The sequence below is a fragment of the Pelodiscus sinensis genome, chromosome 2 (genome assembly GCF_049634645.1).
Source record: "Pelodiscus sinensis isolate JC-2024 chromosome 2, ASM4963464v1, whole genome shotgun sequence".
Taxonomy (NCBI): Eukaryota; Metazoa; Chordata; order Testudines; family Trionychidae; genus Pelodiscus; species Pelodiscus sinensis.
The window spans coordinates 240,326,550-240,345,030 of NC_134712.1; the positions used below are offsets into that span (position 1 = coordinate 240,326,550).

Consider the following 18,481-nt stretch of genomic DNA (forward strand, 5'->3'; position numbering starts at 1 on the left):
GTGACAAAAAGGACAGGTATTTGTACCAAGATCATGCCCAGTTTTATTAAAATTATATAGTTGGGAACCCTGATGTCTGAGTGTTGCCCCTGTGTACAATAGGAACTTGTCTATATTTACAAATAAGTAATTTATTAATTTAGCAAAGTCTCACACACTCAAATACAATAAAGTTGATAGAAACAATACGTCGACAGAACTCAGCAGTTTTGTCGATGCTGGTAAACCTCATTTTACGAGGCATAACACCTTGTCGACAGTAGGTGTTATTGCATGTAGGGTTGTGTGTAGACTACAGGGTTTTGTCGACAAAGCAGCTTGCTTTGTCGACAGAACTGAATGTGTCTAGACGCTCTTTGTCGACAGAAGTTTTGTTGACAGATACCATCGACAAAACTTCTGTCGACAAAAGCCTGTAGTCTAGACATACCCAAAGCTTCAGAGAAGTAGCTGAGTTAAGTCTGTAACAGGAAAAACTTAAACAGCGAATAGTCTAGTAGCATCTTAAGGATTAACAAAACATGTAGATGGTACCATGAGCTTTCGTGGGCACAACCCACTTCTTCAGATGACTGGAGTATTAGAAGTCCAGATCCAAGAATAAATAAGGGAAGGAGCAGGGAAAAAAGAGAAAAAAGGGGAGAGGAGAAAAAAAAAAAAAAGGCAGTGAGTAGATGGTTCAAGTAGTTATATGAGGCTGATAAGAACAATTAGCACTTCCACTGTTTGGTTGTTTGGTTAAGTCACTAGGATGTTAAGGTAGTGTGTGAGCCATCTGATGTCCCTGTTCATTCCATCTACATAATTAAACTTGTAAGTGAAGTTAAGTTCCAACCCTTCTCTGTGTATTTGGCTTGTGGAATTGGCCTGAAACAAGACTGGGCAGCATTCAGCCTGGGATGCTTCAAAGTATAAAAGACCTTAGGAAAAAACTCTGAATCAGATACTTCTCTTGAATGTCAGGCTGCTATTTTATAGGGGTATGTCAAGACTGTGATGCTGTTTTGGGATACTTCTGGAATCCCAAAATAGCTATTCTGCATCTCTTAAACAAGACTGTTATTTTGAAATAATGGGCTCACTATTCCAACGTCCCTGTAAACCTTGTTCCTCAATGATTAAGGGATGTTTCGGAATAGTGATTTATTTTGAAATACGCTTGAAATAAGCGTTGCAATTTGCATAGGTCAAATTGCATAGCTTATTTCGAGTTACGGGTGCAGTGTAAACAGACCCAGTTTTCTGTAATGCCCTGTAGGGCAATTTTACTGGTATCACAAAGCTACTGACTAGTTATGTATCAGACTTTCGGCTTTGATGAATTAAATTTAAAGTTATTGAACTCCTAATTCATCATATGAATTCTTACCACCTCACTAGGAGAGTTGGAATGGTAGCAGGGAGTGTTGAAGGAGTCACTCATCAGTTTTAAGTCTCAATTTCCAGCAGCTTTGTATCAAAATCTCTGGCTCAGTTTCCACACAGATTGCATGCTGGAAGACAAATCTGGGAGATGTGGTGGCATTATATGCTTTTAGACTTGTCCAAGTTGTCCATTTGCTTGTTTTGGCTCACTCAAGGGCAGCAATAGTAGACTCGGACCATGCTTCAAGATCTGTTATAGTGCTTGATTCAGAATGAATATTCTTTGAGATGTAAGCTGCATTTATTTTAATTGAGGTATGTCAAGTGCCACTGATAAATTCCTGGACCAAGATATCCATTCACTAGTGTTATGTTCTATGTTGGACCAACTCATGTGGTTGAAACATCCCATTCACTGTTTCTCCTGTCTCAAAGGCAGTTGAGAAAAATTTGTGTATTGTGTGTACATGTACCAGGCATTGTTCTTTCTTAATAGCAGGGTTTTCTTGCAAGGATTTTGTGATTGCAACACTTGCTAGATCTGGCTAATGGGCAGCTTGACTGTTGGAAGATGGCTTTGACTCTGGCTGAATCTCTTCACTAGGATTCCTGTAGATCTTTTTCATATTAAAGTCCTTCCAGTGTAGTAATTTCTTTCCTTCACTGTTTTTACAAGCTACCATGTACCTCTCAAAGTGGGTGTAGTGAAAGCTCAAAAAGGGCTTTCAGATGGATTTTTCCTCCTTTTCTGCCTAATTTAGTCAATCAGAAACCACTATCTGGTGCACTTGTGAGTTGATTGACTGCTTTTAAGGACAGTGAAAACATACTGGCTGGATACATTTAGCTGAATAAACAAACGAATTTTTCATGTGCTGCAAAAACATAAAATAGAGCCCAATAACTTTGCACATATTTTTCTGTCATGTGCTCTTTCATTAAGAGGCGCCCCATAGAAGACAGTTTGCTATCTGGTTTTTGGTTGAAATTGACTAATATGCTATATAATGTAAACACTTAATTAATTGTCTACTAATTTACATGCAAGTAGAAGTCACTGCTTAGTATCTCTACCATTGCACAAAGGACTCTTAAACCACTCTCCTATAGCAATCAAAAGAACCTACCAAAAGTTTACAAGCTGAATTTTTATATTAATACCATAGGAAAATACACATGTATAGAAAACTAAAGTTGCTTGGACAAGCAATCAAAACTGGAAACTCTAAAGTTAACAGTTGCATGGTGAGCTGATAGTTGAAATAGTTTCATCTCCGTAAATTCTTCTCTCTAACTTTTCCTTCAGTAATTTGCCACTTCTACCACAAGCTGTTCTACCAGAGAGCTGGTTTATGGCTTTCTTGTAAATCTAAATAACTATTATTTAATCTTGGGAGAGTAGGCCCTAATTTAGTGATTGCCCAACTTGCATAGAATATTTTTTTGCAGGAGTATGAAGCAAGCTTCTTACTGGACATATCCAAATTTGGAAATATATGGCAACAGGTTTTATGCATTCTTTTATCTGGAAAATAGCTGACAGTGCATGGTGATGGGCAGCATGGAAAACTTAAACGTGATAGGAATAAAAGTGGCTTGAAAGCGGATTTTCATTTTAGGAGTCCACATCATAAAATGGGGGAGGGAGATTGTGGAGATGTGGCTGTCCATACGATTATAGAGAAGAGCAAGAAAAAAGTAAAGATTCCAAGCTGGGAGGTAGGCACTCTTCCTATTTATGAAGGGTTAAGAGATCGAGGAGGAAAATTCTCTAAAATACCAAAAGAGAAAGCCATTGGTTCATGGAGGAATTAAGACTAGGTGAGAGATGATGATATCGCTTCTGGTTGTCAAGGGCGGGTTATTACTATTCTTCTGATGTATTTTTTTCTTTTTTGTACATGCATGTATATTTTTAACTGCATATAAAATTCTCAACTGTTTTTCTAGTACCAAGTGTTTCTTGTATATTTTTAGCTTGTATTCTTATGAGGTGTTTAAACCCATTTTCCCCTCAACTTGTTTGAATGCTCTTTGTAATTTTAAGGAAGAGTAGTGAGTAGAAAGGAACTTTCCTGGCATGGCTATTCTGCAAATTCACTATCGTCTTGTCTTAAGAGGCCATCAAAGAGGTAATCCTTAGTTTTGAGCAAAATAATGCCCTTTAATTGTTTTGAGATTGAAGAGATTCAGAAACCAGCAATCTAGACAAAGGAAGTGTGAATATGCAGAGAAAGCTTCGGCTCTTTTTATCAAGAAAAACTTTCTTTTAAGAAAACTACTGGAAATGGGTAACATTAATTTACAAAATGTATGTTTACTGCAGAATAAAAAAATAATGCATTTGGATATAACACACAATTTTTGATCTAAGATTTAGTTTCTCATTTTCATAGCTTACTCTCCCTTTTAATATATAGGTAACTGTAAAAATTAAATCTGCTAAATTATTTTTCAGATGAGCAGGAGGATGAAGATGCCATTGTCAACAGAATTTCGTATGTACATTTCTTTCTTTCTTGATGCAATTACATTTTCAATAATGTAAATTGTAAATAGGCAACACTGCATAGTGTTTATTGCACATATGCAGAAAAACATTACAACTTTTCTTTAAACAGTTATTTTAGAGCATTGTTGCAGGGGGAGTGGGGGGGCTCTGCTCCTAGGACAGGGCTGGACAAAATACAGCCCACGGGCTGAATTCGGCCCACCAAACTACTGGATTCCATCCATGGACACAGCAGGGAGCCTCAGGCATGCTGCCTGCCTGCCCTGCTTCCCTACATGTCATTCAGAAAAGTGGATGCTGGGCTGTTTGTTTTTCAACAACTGTGAGCCCAGTGATGAGGAGGGAGAGGCTTCCCAGTCTGCCCCCACCTCCCGCACAAACGCATTGGCTGGCTTATGGCCATTGGTAGCTACCTGTTAGAAGAATAGATAGCACACAAATCATCACTCCCTCCTCTCCTCAGGCTCATAGTTACTCACAGACGCACATGGCCCCTGTAGTCTGTGCAGGGTGGGGCAGGCAGAGAGGCTGTCTGAGAAATGTTGGACTGCTGGCTGGCAGTCACCCAGGTAAGTCTCCAGAGCCTGCCTCTGGCACCTCAGCCCTTTTCTACCCCCCATAACCCAAACCTTCTGCCCCCACTCCTGAACCCATACATCCTCCCAGATCCTACATACCAATCCCCTGTCCCAGGTGTCAAACCCCTGCTGCTCTAGTCACAACCCCACACCTGTTCCCCAACCCCTAGCCTGAGGTCACAATCCCCTCCTGCTCTAGGTAACAAACCAAGCCCCTGCATCCTCTCCCTGATCCTGTTCCCTGCTCCAGGTCACAACCCGCTCCTGCCCAAGATCATAACCCAAACCTCTGCACCTCCTCCAGTACCCCAATCCCTCCCTAGTCACAACCCTACACTTCCTTCTGCACTTCATTCCCATGCCCTAAACTCCCTTCTGCCCCAAACCTCCATCCAAGACCCCGCACCTCCTCCATTAATATCATGGAAGAGTGTGGCCCTTGACCACCTTCCAAAATCTTGGAGTAGCTCCAATAAAAAATTATTGCCCACCCTGTTCTAGAAGTACCCATTTAGGTTTTTTACCTATAGCTTAGATACAGATTATAATGGATGCATGCAAAAATGGCAGTCTGAGACAGGTTATGAACACAACTCTTTAATTTTTCATTCACATACGCTCTTTATTCACTTATTAGTTTGAGGCCATGTCTACATTACAGAGTTAAGTCAACTTAAGTTATACTGACAATCATAAGACACTTCAATACCTTTGGTTGAGTACGTCAACACAATGCTCCTTGTGTCAGCAGAGTGCAACAACAGTCATTACTCTAGCATTGACAGTGTTGCATTATGGGTAGCTTTCCACTGTGCAACTTTCCACCCTCTGTTCTCATCTGCTGGGAGTTCTGGAAAAAGGTCGCAGTGCATCATGGAAATGTGATGCAAGTTTTTCTGTTCCATCATTCCATGGGCTTTTTACTTTGTTTTATGCTCTTTTTCAACAGCCTGACAACATTAGGATGACCATCCATCCTGTTTTTACTGACAGTCGTATTTAAGTCTTCCTCTTGGTGTGACAGTTTTTTTTTTTTAAAAAAATGGGCACGTTATTCTGTATTTTCCCTGCAGCAGGATTCAGGGGGAGAGAGGAGCCACTAGCTCTTAGGGCTTCAGCAGCTGAAGCCTTGAGAGCTGGCAGCTCCCCTCCCTGCCCTGCATGTTGTGGGGCTGAATTTCATTCCTGCAGTGTGGGAGGGGAGGCAGGGAGCTGCCAGGACTCAGAGCTTCACTTGCTGGACCCCCCAAGCGCCAGTGCTCCTCCTTACCCCCACTGTGGGGCTTAAGCCCTGATTGCTGGCAACTCCCCTCACCCCCTGCCTGCTGCAGGCTGAAGCCCCGAGCACTGGCAGCACCGTCCAGCCCTGAGTACTGGCAAGCCCCCCCTCCTTAGTGTCCCATATTTGGTATAGGGAAATATGGTCACCCTAGACAGCATGGATCCTGAGCTGCTGACCTTTCTGTTGGGGAGCTTTATGAACACAACATGGCTGGTTCTGTAGTATTTCATGAGCTGTGGAAGTGCATGTAGATCAGGAGATGCCTGCCCTGCTGTTTGCCGTGGAGACAGATAATTCAAGATTGATGCTACCATTCACATAACAGTTTGCCATGGTGGATTGTTGGTACTGGGTTTGGGGAAACACACAGTGAGTGGTGGAATCACATTGTGAAGTGTGTGTTGAATAATGAGCATGGACTGTAGAACTTTTGGATGCATTAAATCCACCTTCTTGGAACAGTGTTCAGAGGTTGCCTCAGCTCTGTGGCTCAAGGACACCAGAATAAGAACCTTTTTTTCAATGTGGAAGAGTGAGTGACAATCACTGTGTGGAAGCTGGCAACTCCAGAATGCTGCTTGTTAGTTGTTAATCTGTTTGGAGTTCAGAAGTCCACTGTGGGGGTTGCAGTGGTGCAAGTGTGCAGGGCCACTATGACTTCTTGTAATGTGTAGGAAAGAATTGATTACTTTGAAGCAATGGGATTCCCTAAGTGGGGTAAGATAAATGGAAATCATCTCTCAATTTTGGCCCCTGCCTGTCTTGGGATGGTGTGCATCAACCAAAAGAGCTACTTCTCCAGGGTCTTAAAGACAATGGTGGGTCACTGGAGCTGTTTCACTGGCATGAATGTGGGGTGCTTAGGAAAGGTGCGTATTGCACATCTTTCAGAACACTGAATTTATAGAAAGCTGTATGCTGGGACTTGCTTTTCAGAACAGAAGATTCCAGTGTGGGATGTTGAAATGCTCATAATTCCTGTGACTCATGAAGCCTTACACTAGCCTCCTGAGCAGCTGCAAAGAGTGCTTCAACAGATTTAGCAGGTGCCAAATGATAGTTATATGTGCCTTTGGCTCATTAAATGGTCCCTAGGGCTGCCTTTTTGACTGGTTAGACTTCAGCGAGGAAAATATTCTGATGGTCTTTGTGGCCTGCGGTATTCTACCTAAGATTTGCAAATCAAAGAGGGAGCAGTTTCACCAGGTGTGGACCGCTGCAGCTGATAGGTTGGCTGCTGATTTTGAGTGGCCAGGTAAAAGGTCAATTAGAGGTGCACAACAGGAAGCTGTTGAAGGTGTATTTTGATGATGGTTCCTAGTAATGTGTCTTTATATGATGCATGTGTCCAAGCAATGCTAGCTTTACCACCTTGAATTACCCCAGGTAGTGTTTTCTTCATGAGTGTTAACTGCAAGGGGCAAATATTCCCACCCATTGTGTGTGTTAGCACTGAGTGATGTATACAGCCGCTCCCCGAGTTGCGAACAGTCGAGTTATGACCATTCACACTTGTGACCAAATCTCCCATGGAACGGTCATAAAGGCAGTCCCCAAGTTACGAATGCGACCCACGCTTATGAACAGCGCGGTCGTGTGTAACTCAATGGGGTCCGAGTTACGAACAGCTCAAGTTACGGCCAAGTGTTTGGTCCGTAACTCAGAGAGAGGCTGTATTAAAACTGAAATGAAATTAGTATTTAAAGACTCAAGTTGTTAATAGGATAAAACACAAACTTTTGATCAAATAGGGAGCATGAGAAAGAGGAACAGTTTAGCAGTGAGGGCCCTCTTAAGCTGTGTGTAACTCCAGAAATAAATGCCAAGTGACTCAGAAAAGTTCTCCCAAGGCAGCTCTCCTAAAGAGCCTTTGATGGAGGATTGTAGAACACCTACAGAGCTCAATCTCCTCTCAGTATGCAGTAGCAAGGCAAAATGAGCACTTACTGGGGCTCTCCTCTCCTGCATTGTGCATGGCTGATTTGGAATGCTGGGATTGGATAGGCCCCTCCAGGATGGAAAAGAGGTCCTGACTTGTTGCAATTCCAAACAACCCTTAGTGTGCTTCATATCAACTCTTAGCTCTACTTCCTTGTTTGTGTTGAGTCTTCTGGCTGCTGCCTCCAGTATCCCTGAAGTATTTCATAGGACTCTTGATGATGGAGGTAAGGTCACCACCAAGGATGGCATGCAGCTCCTTATAGAAGCAGCATGCTGCTCCATAGTGACAGCTGGCCTCCATTGCCTTCCAGTACACCTGCCTTAGCTCCTTTATTTTTAGCACAACACTGCTACTTATCCCTCTCATGCCTCTGGGTAGCAATCTGAAGGTATAAAATTCCTACAGCTGTTGTACAGCTGCATCTGCACAGCCTTCTCTCCATTTACTCCACAGATCCAGCAGCTCTGGTGCACTTCACACAGGAAAGTGTCTGCTGAAGGAAGCTGGCATGATCAACGGGGAAGATACTATGTGAAATGTACATACTGAGCAAACAGGAAGAAGAATTTCAAAACTTCACCAGTCTTACGTTCAGGGCAACAGAGTTCAAACTGATTGTGATGGGCATTGAGACCCCTCTTCTGGAGGCCATTTGGGGTGATATAATGAAGTGAGGTGTCTACACAGATACGGTGGTGCTCTAAATACCGAAAAATCCCAAACAAACCCCACCCAAAAAAACCCAAAAACCCTTACTGTAAAAAAACAAAACAAAAAACCCAACAAAACTCCATGCTGCTGACAATGTGGTTTTATTACATCAGCATAGCAGGGGAGTTACATCTGCAGGAGGAGCGTTTCCATAAGCATGCGCTAGGGGTGTGCCGGGTGTGCCCAGGCACACCCTAATGTCCGGCCAACCTGCAGCTGCTGGAGGAAGAGAGGGATTTGTGACAGAGCGCCACAGCCCCTCACTTTAAATTCCCCACAGCCATCTACTGGGCACTGTGGGGCAGAGACAGCGCATGCGCAGCGTCTGAGGACGCCACGCAACAGGTGAGGGGGAAATGCCAGGAACTTTAAAACCCAGCAGCCCAGCTCCAAAAGCAGCTGGGGCCCAACTACAGATAGTGGCCTGAGCCATTTTTGCAGCCTGTACCAACAGCACCATGCGGTGCCCATCCCGGCAGCACCACATGGCACTCTGTGAGTGCCCTCCGCCCGTCCCGGCAGCACTCGGCCCTGCAGCACCGCACGGTGCCTGGCCCTGCAGCACTGTGTGGCGCCGCAGGGGCGTCCCCGCCCGGTCCTGCAGCACTGCACTGTGCCCTGGGGTGCCCCTCCCCGGCCCTGCAGATTGGGCTGGCTCTGACTCCAGCCCTGCAAGCTGTAAGGCAGAAGCTGAAGGTAAGGAAGGGTGTGTGTGGTGGGGGGGGGAGCAGGAAATAAGAGGAAGGGGTGGAAGAGGAAGGGGCTTTTGTGGTGGGGGAGGGTGGAGGGGAAAGAGGAGGAAGGGGCTTGTTTGGAGGGGATAGAAAGGGGAAGGCACCAAAGGGACAGTGTAGAGGAGACAAATGCTGGGGGGGAGGGGGAGGAAGTGGAGACAATGAGGAAAAGGGCAGGAGGGGAGGTGTCAGAGGAAGGGGGGGACAGGGTGATGCTGGAAGAGGAGAGGGGAAGGGCATTGGGGATTGGAGGGGGAGGTGCTGGGAGAAGGCTTGACAGAAGGGATAGGCATGAGGAAGGTGGGGTTGGAGCAAGTCATGTGTGAGGGCACAGAGGGGCATGAGGGAGATGGGGGCAGAGGGTGGTGAGGGGATGGGCGTCAGGGAAAAAAGGGCAAAGGGGGCAGGGGCAGTGAGGGAAGGGGGAGGCACCAGGAGGGTGCAGGGGTAAGGGAAGGTGAAGGTGCCGGGGGATTCTGGGGATGAAGCAGAAGGGCAGACACCTGCAGGGGAGGGACCAGCACCAGAGGAGAGAGGCGCGGGAAGTGTTGGATAAGGTGGGGTAGCTCACATGATCAGAGTGGGGCTACTGGAGGAGTGGGCACAGTGGGGAGAGAATGGCTGGTGGAGGGGGGGCAGGTCTCAGGAAGGCTAAGGGCAGGAGTCAGGACAGCAGAGTACGGTGAGGGGTTGGAGGGCAGCAGGCACCAGGGGAGTTGATAGAGCAAGGGGAGGCGACATGGCAGCAGAGGGGAAAGGTAGATATTTATTAACTTGGGTGCCACAGTGGCACATCCAAACAAGCCACATGAACGCAGTACTGGTGCACAACACAAAATTCATTCTGCTCATGGAAGGAAACTCTTAGAGGGAACACTCTTCCTCCTCTCCCCCTCCCCCCCCCAGTCTCTCCACCCCCTGCATTAATGTCACACACATTGGGTTAATGCAATTTCAGGATAGTTGCATGGGGTGGGTTGGGGGGGGGGCAAACTAATCCCTATTGGTAGGAGGATGGTGGGAATAGTCCTTGAGGAGGGGGGGATGTCACATGACACTCTTTACTTTTGGTCATGTGCCCATCTTGCCCAGAGAGGGTTACCTCTAGAAGCGTGGCTAATGAGGGGGTCAAAGTACATTTAAAAAAATTCTTTGGGTGCACACCCTAATGAAACGTGCTGTGTTTGCCTATGAGCACTTCAGTATGCATATTTCCATTGTTATACGGAAAAAGCTGACTTTGTGTGGGTGCTCCAATGTAGGTGTTTGGCGCTCCTGTGCTTCTAGTCAAATATTTTTAGTATTAGTACCCCTTCCTTTGCTCAGGCTCAGTGACAAGGACTGGGGTAGCCTCCCTCAGTGAGACTCATAACAGAAATTCCCATCACCCATCTAGATATTGGTACAGTGCCCTGGGAAACTGAGGCACATAGGGTTACTATAGGACAGTAGAACTCACATGAAACATAAGGCGAATGCAGTCCCCACTTTGTCACAATGGGTTAAGCACCTGTGAACCAGAACAGCTTTTTGCTCAATTGCCATTATAAACAAAGCCTTAGCTTTTCCATTTTCTACTCTAATTGCCTGATGAGACCACTGGACTTGATTCTCCCCTCTTAGTCTCCTTATCCAAAGTGGAAAAACGAAATCATGTTTGGGAAAGCTTCCTGAGAGATGACTTTCTGTAGTTCAATTTTGCATTATTTCCATTGTTCAACTTTAGTTCCTAAAGCCGAACTAAATTCAGGATGTATTCCTGCAATTTACCATTTATTGCTATTGATTTTTCTTGTTTATTTACTTGTTTAAAAAATTGTTAAACAGGTGTAAACTATTATTATTGTTTAACAGTTTGTCACTTAGTTCCCTACCTCTTAAATAGAAAACATTTGAAAAGATAATCTTTTGTCACTGATGGTCTAATAGCAGCCGACAATTTTTTACTTCCACCTTATTCTTTTACAAACTTGAAATAATAGTTTGTGTTTTTTTTATGCTATTTTCTGTAGGCTTGATGATATTATGAAAGTTTTCAAATTGCTCAGCACTCTTCTTTATGCTGGTGGCAGGGTGCTACATACTATGCAGTGGCACTTCTAAAGCAGGATGGGAACACTACAAGAGAGGGACATGTTGCTTATTTCAAAGGGTACGTCTACACTACAGAGTTTTGTTGGAAAAACGGCCACTTTTCTGACACAACTGGAGGAACGTCCACACTGCAATTGCATTCTTCCGCAAGAAAATTGAACAAACAGAGGGTTTTTTCCAGCAGTGGTAATCCTCATTCTACAAGGAAGAAGCGTTTTTAAGAAAGAACTCTTTCACAAAAAGGTGTGTGTGTCTTCTGGGAAGAGGGAGTTTTCGGAAGAAGAGGAAAAACTTTTGGAATGGGTCCCATTTGAAGAGAGGTTAAAGTGACTGGGGCTTTTCAGTTTAGAAAAGAGGAGACTTAGGGGGGATATGATAGAGGTATACAAAATCATGAGTGGTGTGGAGAGAGCGAATAAAGAAAAGTTATTTATTAGTTCCCATAATAGAACTACTAGAGGACACCAAATGAAGTTAATGGGTAGCAGGTTTAAAACTAATAAAAGAAAGCGGCGAGGAGTCCTGTGGCACCTTATAGACTAACTGAAGTGTTGAAGCAAAAGCTTTCGTAGGCAAAGACCCACTTCGTCAGATGCATGTCACATGCACATGCATCTGATGAAGTGGGTCTTTGCCTACGAAAGCTTATGCTTCAACACTTCAGTTAGTCTATAAGGTGCCACAGGACTCCTCGCTGCTTTTGCAGATTCAGACTAACATGGCTACCCCTCTGATAATAAAATAAAGTTTTTCTTCACACAGCGTGTAGTCAGCCTGTGGAACTCATTGCCAGAGGAGGCTGTGAAGGCTAGGACTATAACCGAGTTTAAAGAGAAGCTAGATAATTTCATGGAGGTTAGGTCCATAAAAGGCTATTAGCCAGGGGATAGAAATTCCTGGCCTCCGTTTGTCAGAAGCAGGAGAAGGATGTCAGGAAACAAATCGCTTGATCATTGTCTTTGGTCAACCCCCTCCGGGCCACCTGGTGCGGGCCACTGTCAGCAGACAGTCTACTGGGCTAGATGGGCTTTTGGGCTGACCCAGTATGGCCATTCTTAGGTTCTAAAAAGCACAGGTGCCCTGGTGGCTATTCTGTCCATTGCAGTCACAGCTTACATGTGAGAGAGCATCTTATTCAGTCTGGGCGCTGTCTTTCAAAAAAGCAGATTGCTTTTTCGATGCACTTTTGCAGTGTGGACGCTCTCTTTCGGAAGAAGTTTTTTCGGAAGATGTCTTCTGAAACAAGTTTCTTCCAAAAGAATCCTGCAGTCTAGACGTAGCCAGTGTTTTGCCTTGTGAGCACAACAGAACTTTTGAACATATTGTAAGCCATTTCGCTGTTCTTCTTGCATTGTGTGTGGTTTTGGAAAAGTGTGAAGATAATGCTGTACTACATTTATCCTACCAGTAGTGGATGTATTACTGAAAAAACATCTGAGAAACATGTAAAATATTAAATAAGGATTTCAAACTTTGTTGTCTAGGTTTGAGAGGATCTGGGTAATTAGTGAACAGTCTTTCTAGTTTAGGAAAGATTTACTTGCAGACTTCAGGGTTAAGCTATTTTGCCTTTTCTGACTGGTCTATTCCAACTCCCTTACTTGCTTTTCAGGGTGTTACACTCTCCATTTATGAGGAACTCCTCTAAGTTAGAGATCAACTAGATGGATAAGGTGGTTGAAGTAACATATTTGTTTTTCACCAACAGAAGTTGGTCTAGTAAAAGATCACCCACCTTGTCTCTCTAATATCCTGGGACCAACACAGCTACAACTCTGCATGCAACATAGAGTAGGTAGACTACATCTGGAAGAAAATGTACATCTTTTAGCCAGCCTGTCTGTTTTCTAACTGCAGTACTATGGGAGGTAACAGCATGGGGTGATAGGGCAGGGGAGGATGCCTGTGAGCTGCTAACCTGCTCAATCCCAGCTTAAACTGGGTCTGAGAGCTACCCCTGCTGCGGCTCTGCAGTTTAAAAGTTGTAAGAGCCGGGCATGCAGGCAGCCCGGCTTCTATTACATTTAAGCTGCAGAACCACAGCAGGGGTAGTTCTTAGCTCTTACAGACTAATTGTGTAGTTGATAGAAATTCTGCTGACTACACAATTAGCTAATTACTCGCTTCCTAACATCCCTAATAAGTAACTCAAACAAGGCAATATTTTTATGCTAGCTAAATTTTAGTGTTGACTTCTTTCATTAAATTTGAAGTTGTAAAAATTGCTCACTATATGGATGCATGTAATAAGCTGCTTTCTGTTCTAATTACTTTAAACCGTCGTGTCTGTCAGCTGTGAATGCTTTTTACCTTTAATTAAACTTTACAGACATGCAGGTCGATACTGCTTCATATAGAGCAGTGGTTCCCAACCTTTTCCAGATGGGGACCCATTTTGACAATTCATGAAGACTTGGTGACCCAAGGCAATTCAAAAATGGGGGAAGCAGGGGGAAGAGCCACCTGGGAAGACACTTGGTGACCCTTTTGAAATGGAATGGCAACCCATATTTGGGTCCTGACCCATAGGTTGGGAAACCCTGATATAAAGTAATCAGCAAGATTTTTATTAAAACTAACACTATAGGATTCTGGGTGGCTGTACCTCAGTTTAGGACCATTTCTGATACAACACATTTTGGACTTAAGCTATTTAACCATCCTTTAAGAACTTGCTAGATAATGTCCTGATCCTACATTTTGTCATAAAAGTATTCAGATTGACCTTGGTAGAAGTACTTGTAAACAGTGACTATGGGAATGGTAGGAGGAAAGAATTCTGCAAACACCATTATTGACTGTGTGTGTGTGTGTGTGTGTGTGTGTGTGTGTGTGTGTGTGTGTGTGTGTGTGTGTAAAATTATTATAGAGTTCCATTTTAATATCAGATTTACTCTTTAATAAACTCTTTGGCTTTGTGTTCCTGATATAAGTCTATTCAAAGCCAAAAAGTGACACTTACTGTAAGTTGTATTTGGATTTTTTTAGCTCAGTGTACTTTTCCCTTCAGAATTTTAGATGCGTATTTTATTTTTAGTTGAGACTTTCATTCTATTATCTAGCCAACAAAAATAAACTTTAGTCCATCAGTAATGATGGCTCCAGGGCCGGCCCAAGGCATTCTGGCGCCCCAGGGGCACGGGCTGCTGGTGCACGCGCCGGCCCATGTAGGGCCCCGCAGCCAGGGGGGAAAGGGCGTTGCTGGCTGGTGCCACGGGGATGCGGGCAGCCCGGCGCTGCGGGAGCTGGGCGCGCAGCGCCTGATAGCAGCTATAAGGGATGCCCCGTGCCCCTTACAGCTGCCATCAGGCGCCCCCCCCCCCCCCCTTGGTTGGTGCCCTGGGCAGCTGCCCAGCTCGCCCATGCCTCTGTCCGGCCCTGGATGGCTCCATATTTTTGTATGGAAAGAAACAAATCTACAATTGCATGACTAAATAGTTATGTTCAAATGTATTTCTGTTGTCTTTTTTTAGTGAAATATTTCACTGCATTAATTCACTTTGAACCAGTGAATGGTACCATTCAATCTCCTTCCCCTTATCATAGCACTTTCCTTAGTAGTCTTAGGACAGGTATGTTGTCAAAAGATATTAAATGCTGAAATACATGATTGAGCTGGGATCACAAATGTATTCCAACACTAGAGAACAAAAATCCTCATCTCTTTTCAAGAATGAATTATTTTACTTAATGTTGATAATTCTGTGAACTATCTGAAAAATTAATGCATAATTGTATCCTTTTGAAAGCATGACCTTTGAAAATTAGTGCATTTTTGCAGTGTAAATTGTTACATTTTTCTGATGAGCAAAATGAATTAGGTTAATTATTTTGTTGTTTGGAACATATTATGTTATGAGAAGTAACAATGATACATTTCTTTGACTTCCAGGCTGTTTTTGAGTACCTTCACTCTTGCAGTTTCAGCTGGTGCCGTCCTGCTTCTACCTTTTTCAATAATCAGCAATGAGATCCTGCTTTCTTTTCCACAAAACTACTATATTCAGTGGTTAAATGGCTCTCTGATCCATGGTTAGTACTTGCTTAATGTAATTAAAAATACATTGTAACAGGTAATACCACTTCAAGTGCATATTATCATTTTGTTTTTATATATTTACTGGCATAATTGTTCAAAATTGTGAATGTTCTTAGTTTGTATGCCATTGATAAATTAGGTATTTGTAATCTCATGCACTGCAGCAGATTTACAAGTCATCACCATTCTGGTATTTTGAGCATTGCATTGATTAAGCAAGGCAACCCAAAAGCTGTTGTTCTTGAATACAGAAACGTGTATAATAGTTTCTATAAAATCAGTTCTAAGTAACTTGGAAACTTGAAATAATTATTTTTTCATCTGTAGTTTCAATGTTCAGTGAGTTGAAGAGGGATGCGGCAGTAAAAATCTGTGGTTTTATATATTCATATACAGCTAGCCATTTGTACAATAAACTTTCCAACTAATGATTAATTGAGAAGCAATGACTTCTAGCTGCTTTTTATTTTTAAAAGTAAATCATGTATGTAAAAGGATATGTTTTGATTTTGCCACATTTGTTAGAGTAAAATTATTCAAGGTAGAGTCTTGTCTTCCTGTGTGGTGTCAGTGCTAGACAGTGCTATTTCAGCAAATCCCTTAACCCTTGTGGAATGCGGGTTACGGGGACTCTGGAATAGTGCTCCTGTAATTTCAAAATATATTGCAGAATAATGGGCGTGTTAAAAGATGCGGAATTGCTATTTCGGGATGCTTCCGGTATCCCAAAATAGCCCTGCTGTCTAGATGTAGCCTTAGTGACCACATTCTGATTTTTTTTTTCCCAGTGATGACATCTAGTGTTCCCTCTAACATTTTCTATCCTTTGGTGAGTTGAATTTTCTTTTGGGTGGGTTGAAATTTCTTATGTGCAACACCAATATGGAGGTAGCGTGTAGATATGTGTTCACCTGTACAAATAAAAAACCTAGGTATAAATATATATTTTAAACAGTCTGAGTGTGGAATATATTAAAATAAGGGATAATTAACAAGGAGCAATGCTTGTGATGTTTAATATGAAATCAAATAAAAAGAAAATTAACACTGCCCTTGGATTACATGTATTATCCTTTCTAACAACTCAAGCTAGTAAACACACCAAATTGAGTATTATCAATGCCTAGGTCAGCTTTAAGATTCTAAGAAAATCTGAGTCAACCAGAAATAGTCATGCTTTCCTTGCACATATTAATTCAATGTTTACTGCCACAGGAAAGGAGAGTAAAAGCATTTACTCAGGGTTCTACAGTTTATCTGGGGGAACATTTAGGATCCATGATATACAAATTAAACAGATTTCTAAAAACAGAAGTTTTCCTGGTTTGAAACTGACACTTTGTGGAAACCCCAGAAAAAATAAACACATGGCATCAGGGTTTGTAGACAGACCCATGGTCTCAGAGAGAGCTTGCAAATAAGGCTTCATTGTACAAAACAGCTAGCATCATACCTAGTATTTGCTACTTCTGACTCATAAGAGCAAGAACTCTGACAGATAGCAAAGTTTTGCCTTAATGGAATACAATATACCATGTATTAATTAGTAACACTGGAGTTAAAACAGTCATTAAGACCACAGTTATAGATCTTTACAACAGCACTCCAAAGAAAAGCTTTTAAAATAATCTCTTTTTTTACCATAAGCCATTAACACCTATGTAAACATTGTTTGAAATGTAATCCTGCAATTGTCTTGCCCCCTAGTCCTTTCCAAAGGAACTCCAAGAAGTCCCCCTTCCCTTTACTCCCTAAGATAACATAAAATCATAGGCTGGAAGAGACCTCCAGAGGTCATCAAGTCCAGCCCCCTGCCCAAAGCAGGACCAGTCTCAACTAAATCAACCCAGCCAGGACTTTAAGCTGAGACTTAAAAACCTCTAAGGATAGAAGATTCCACTACCTCCGTACATAATCCATTCCAGTACTTCACTACCCTCCCAGTGAAATAGTTTTTCCTAATATCCAACCTAGACCTCCCCCACTGCAACTTGAGCACATTGCTCCTTGTTCTGCCATCCGTCAATACAGAGAACAGCCTCTCTCCATCCTCTTTGGAACCTCCCTTCAGGAAGTTGAAGGCTGCAATCAGATTCCTTCCCCCCCCCCCCCCCCCCGCTCTTTTCTTTTCTGCAGACTAAATAAGCCCAAATCCCTCAGCCTCTCCTCATAGGTCATGTGCTCCAGCCCCCTAATCATTTTGGTTGCCCTCCGCTGGACCCTCTCCATTGTGTCCACATCCTGTCTGTAGTGGGGGGCCCACAACTGGACACAATACTCCAGATGCGGCCTCACCAGAGCCGAATAAAGGAGAATAATTACTTCTCTAGATCTGCTGGCAGTGCTCCTCCTAATACAGCCAAAATGGAATATTAGGTTGCAAGGGCACACTGATTCTATGATTCCAAATGGAGTGAAAGTAGAAAAGCGCAGAGGAGGAGGAAAAGAAAGGTGCTGTCTTGTTACCATAGAGTAGGGAGGTGGGGGGGCATGTACAATTTGGAGAGAATGGGGCAAAGTAGCAGGAAGCTGGCAACTGAATATGCAGCTGGGGAGTGTACCATGGGATCCCTGTCCAGCCAATTCCCCAAAGGTGGACTAGGGGAGAAACAGGAGACTGGTGGTGGAGGGGAGGCTGCCACCTTGTTAACAGTTCACAGGGCAGAGGAGATTTTGAGAGTAAAGTAGGGAAGTTGACCCATTCTGGTAGTGCCTGTAACTTACACAGCTTTTTCCATGTGGCCAGTGGCAGGCAATGAAGCACGGATCCCTCCTCCAGTTCAGCTGGCAACTCTGTCTCCAAAACAGAGATCTGGGTCACATTATCTTCCATAATCTGGGTCACATTATCTTCCAAGTACTTTCTGCCTCCCTGATTGGAGAACTTCCTCACCCCCAGGGAGTACGGACTATCCACGGGGTGGAGAGGGTTTGGGGGAGGTCTGGAGTAGAGGCTGGAGCCAGCTCCTCCATTTATAGCAGGCAGCAATAGCAGCAGCTGCTGCTGCTTCTGCTCCTTCGCAGTGAGAAGCAAATGCCCCGCCCTGTCTTCCCCAGCTGGATTCCTTGTGCAGATTCTTTGAACTTCTGAGCAGAGCTCAGAAAACAGCTACGTGTGCATGCAACTTACAGGGAACGTTAATGACATTCTCTTTCCACCTCAACGCGCCTATGCATTTCTCTACATTTTATCCCAAATCCCACAAAACCCCACAGGAAGCAAT

At 43.5% G+C, this 18,481-nt stretch overlaps 1 protein-coding gene across 4 annotated transcripts in view; it reads left to right on the forward strand.

The window, feature by feature from the left end:
- Positions 1-18,481, forward strand: part of LMBR1 (limb development membrane protein 1) — a 139,585-nt gene that overhangs the window by 12,423 nt on the left and 108,681 nt on the right. For 2 of the 4 annotated variants that reach the window (XM_006129337.4, XM_006129336.4), the window contains exons 3-4: positions 3,824-3,863; positions 15,111-15,250. In XM_006129337.4, the coding sequence (XP_006129399.2) occupies positions 3,824-3,863; positions 15,111-15,250 (180 nt within the window). Of the gene's footprint in view, positions 1-3,823; positions 3,864-8,132; positions 8,350-15,110; positions 15,251-16,065; positions 16,087-18,481 lie in introns of those variants that run through there. The other 2 variants (XM_025187879.2, XM_075922751.1) reach the window with 2 other exon arrangements.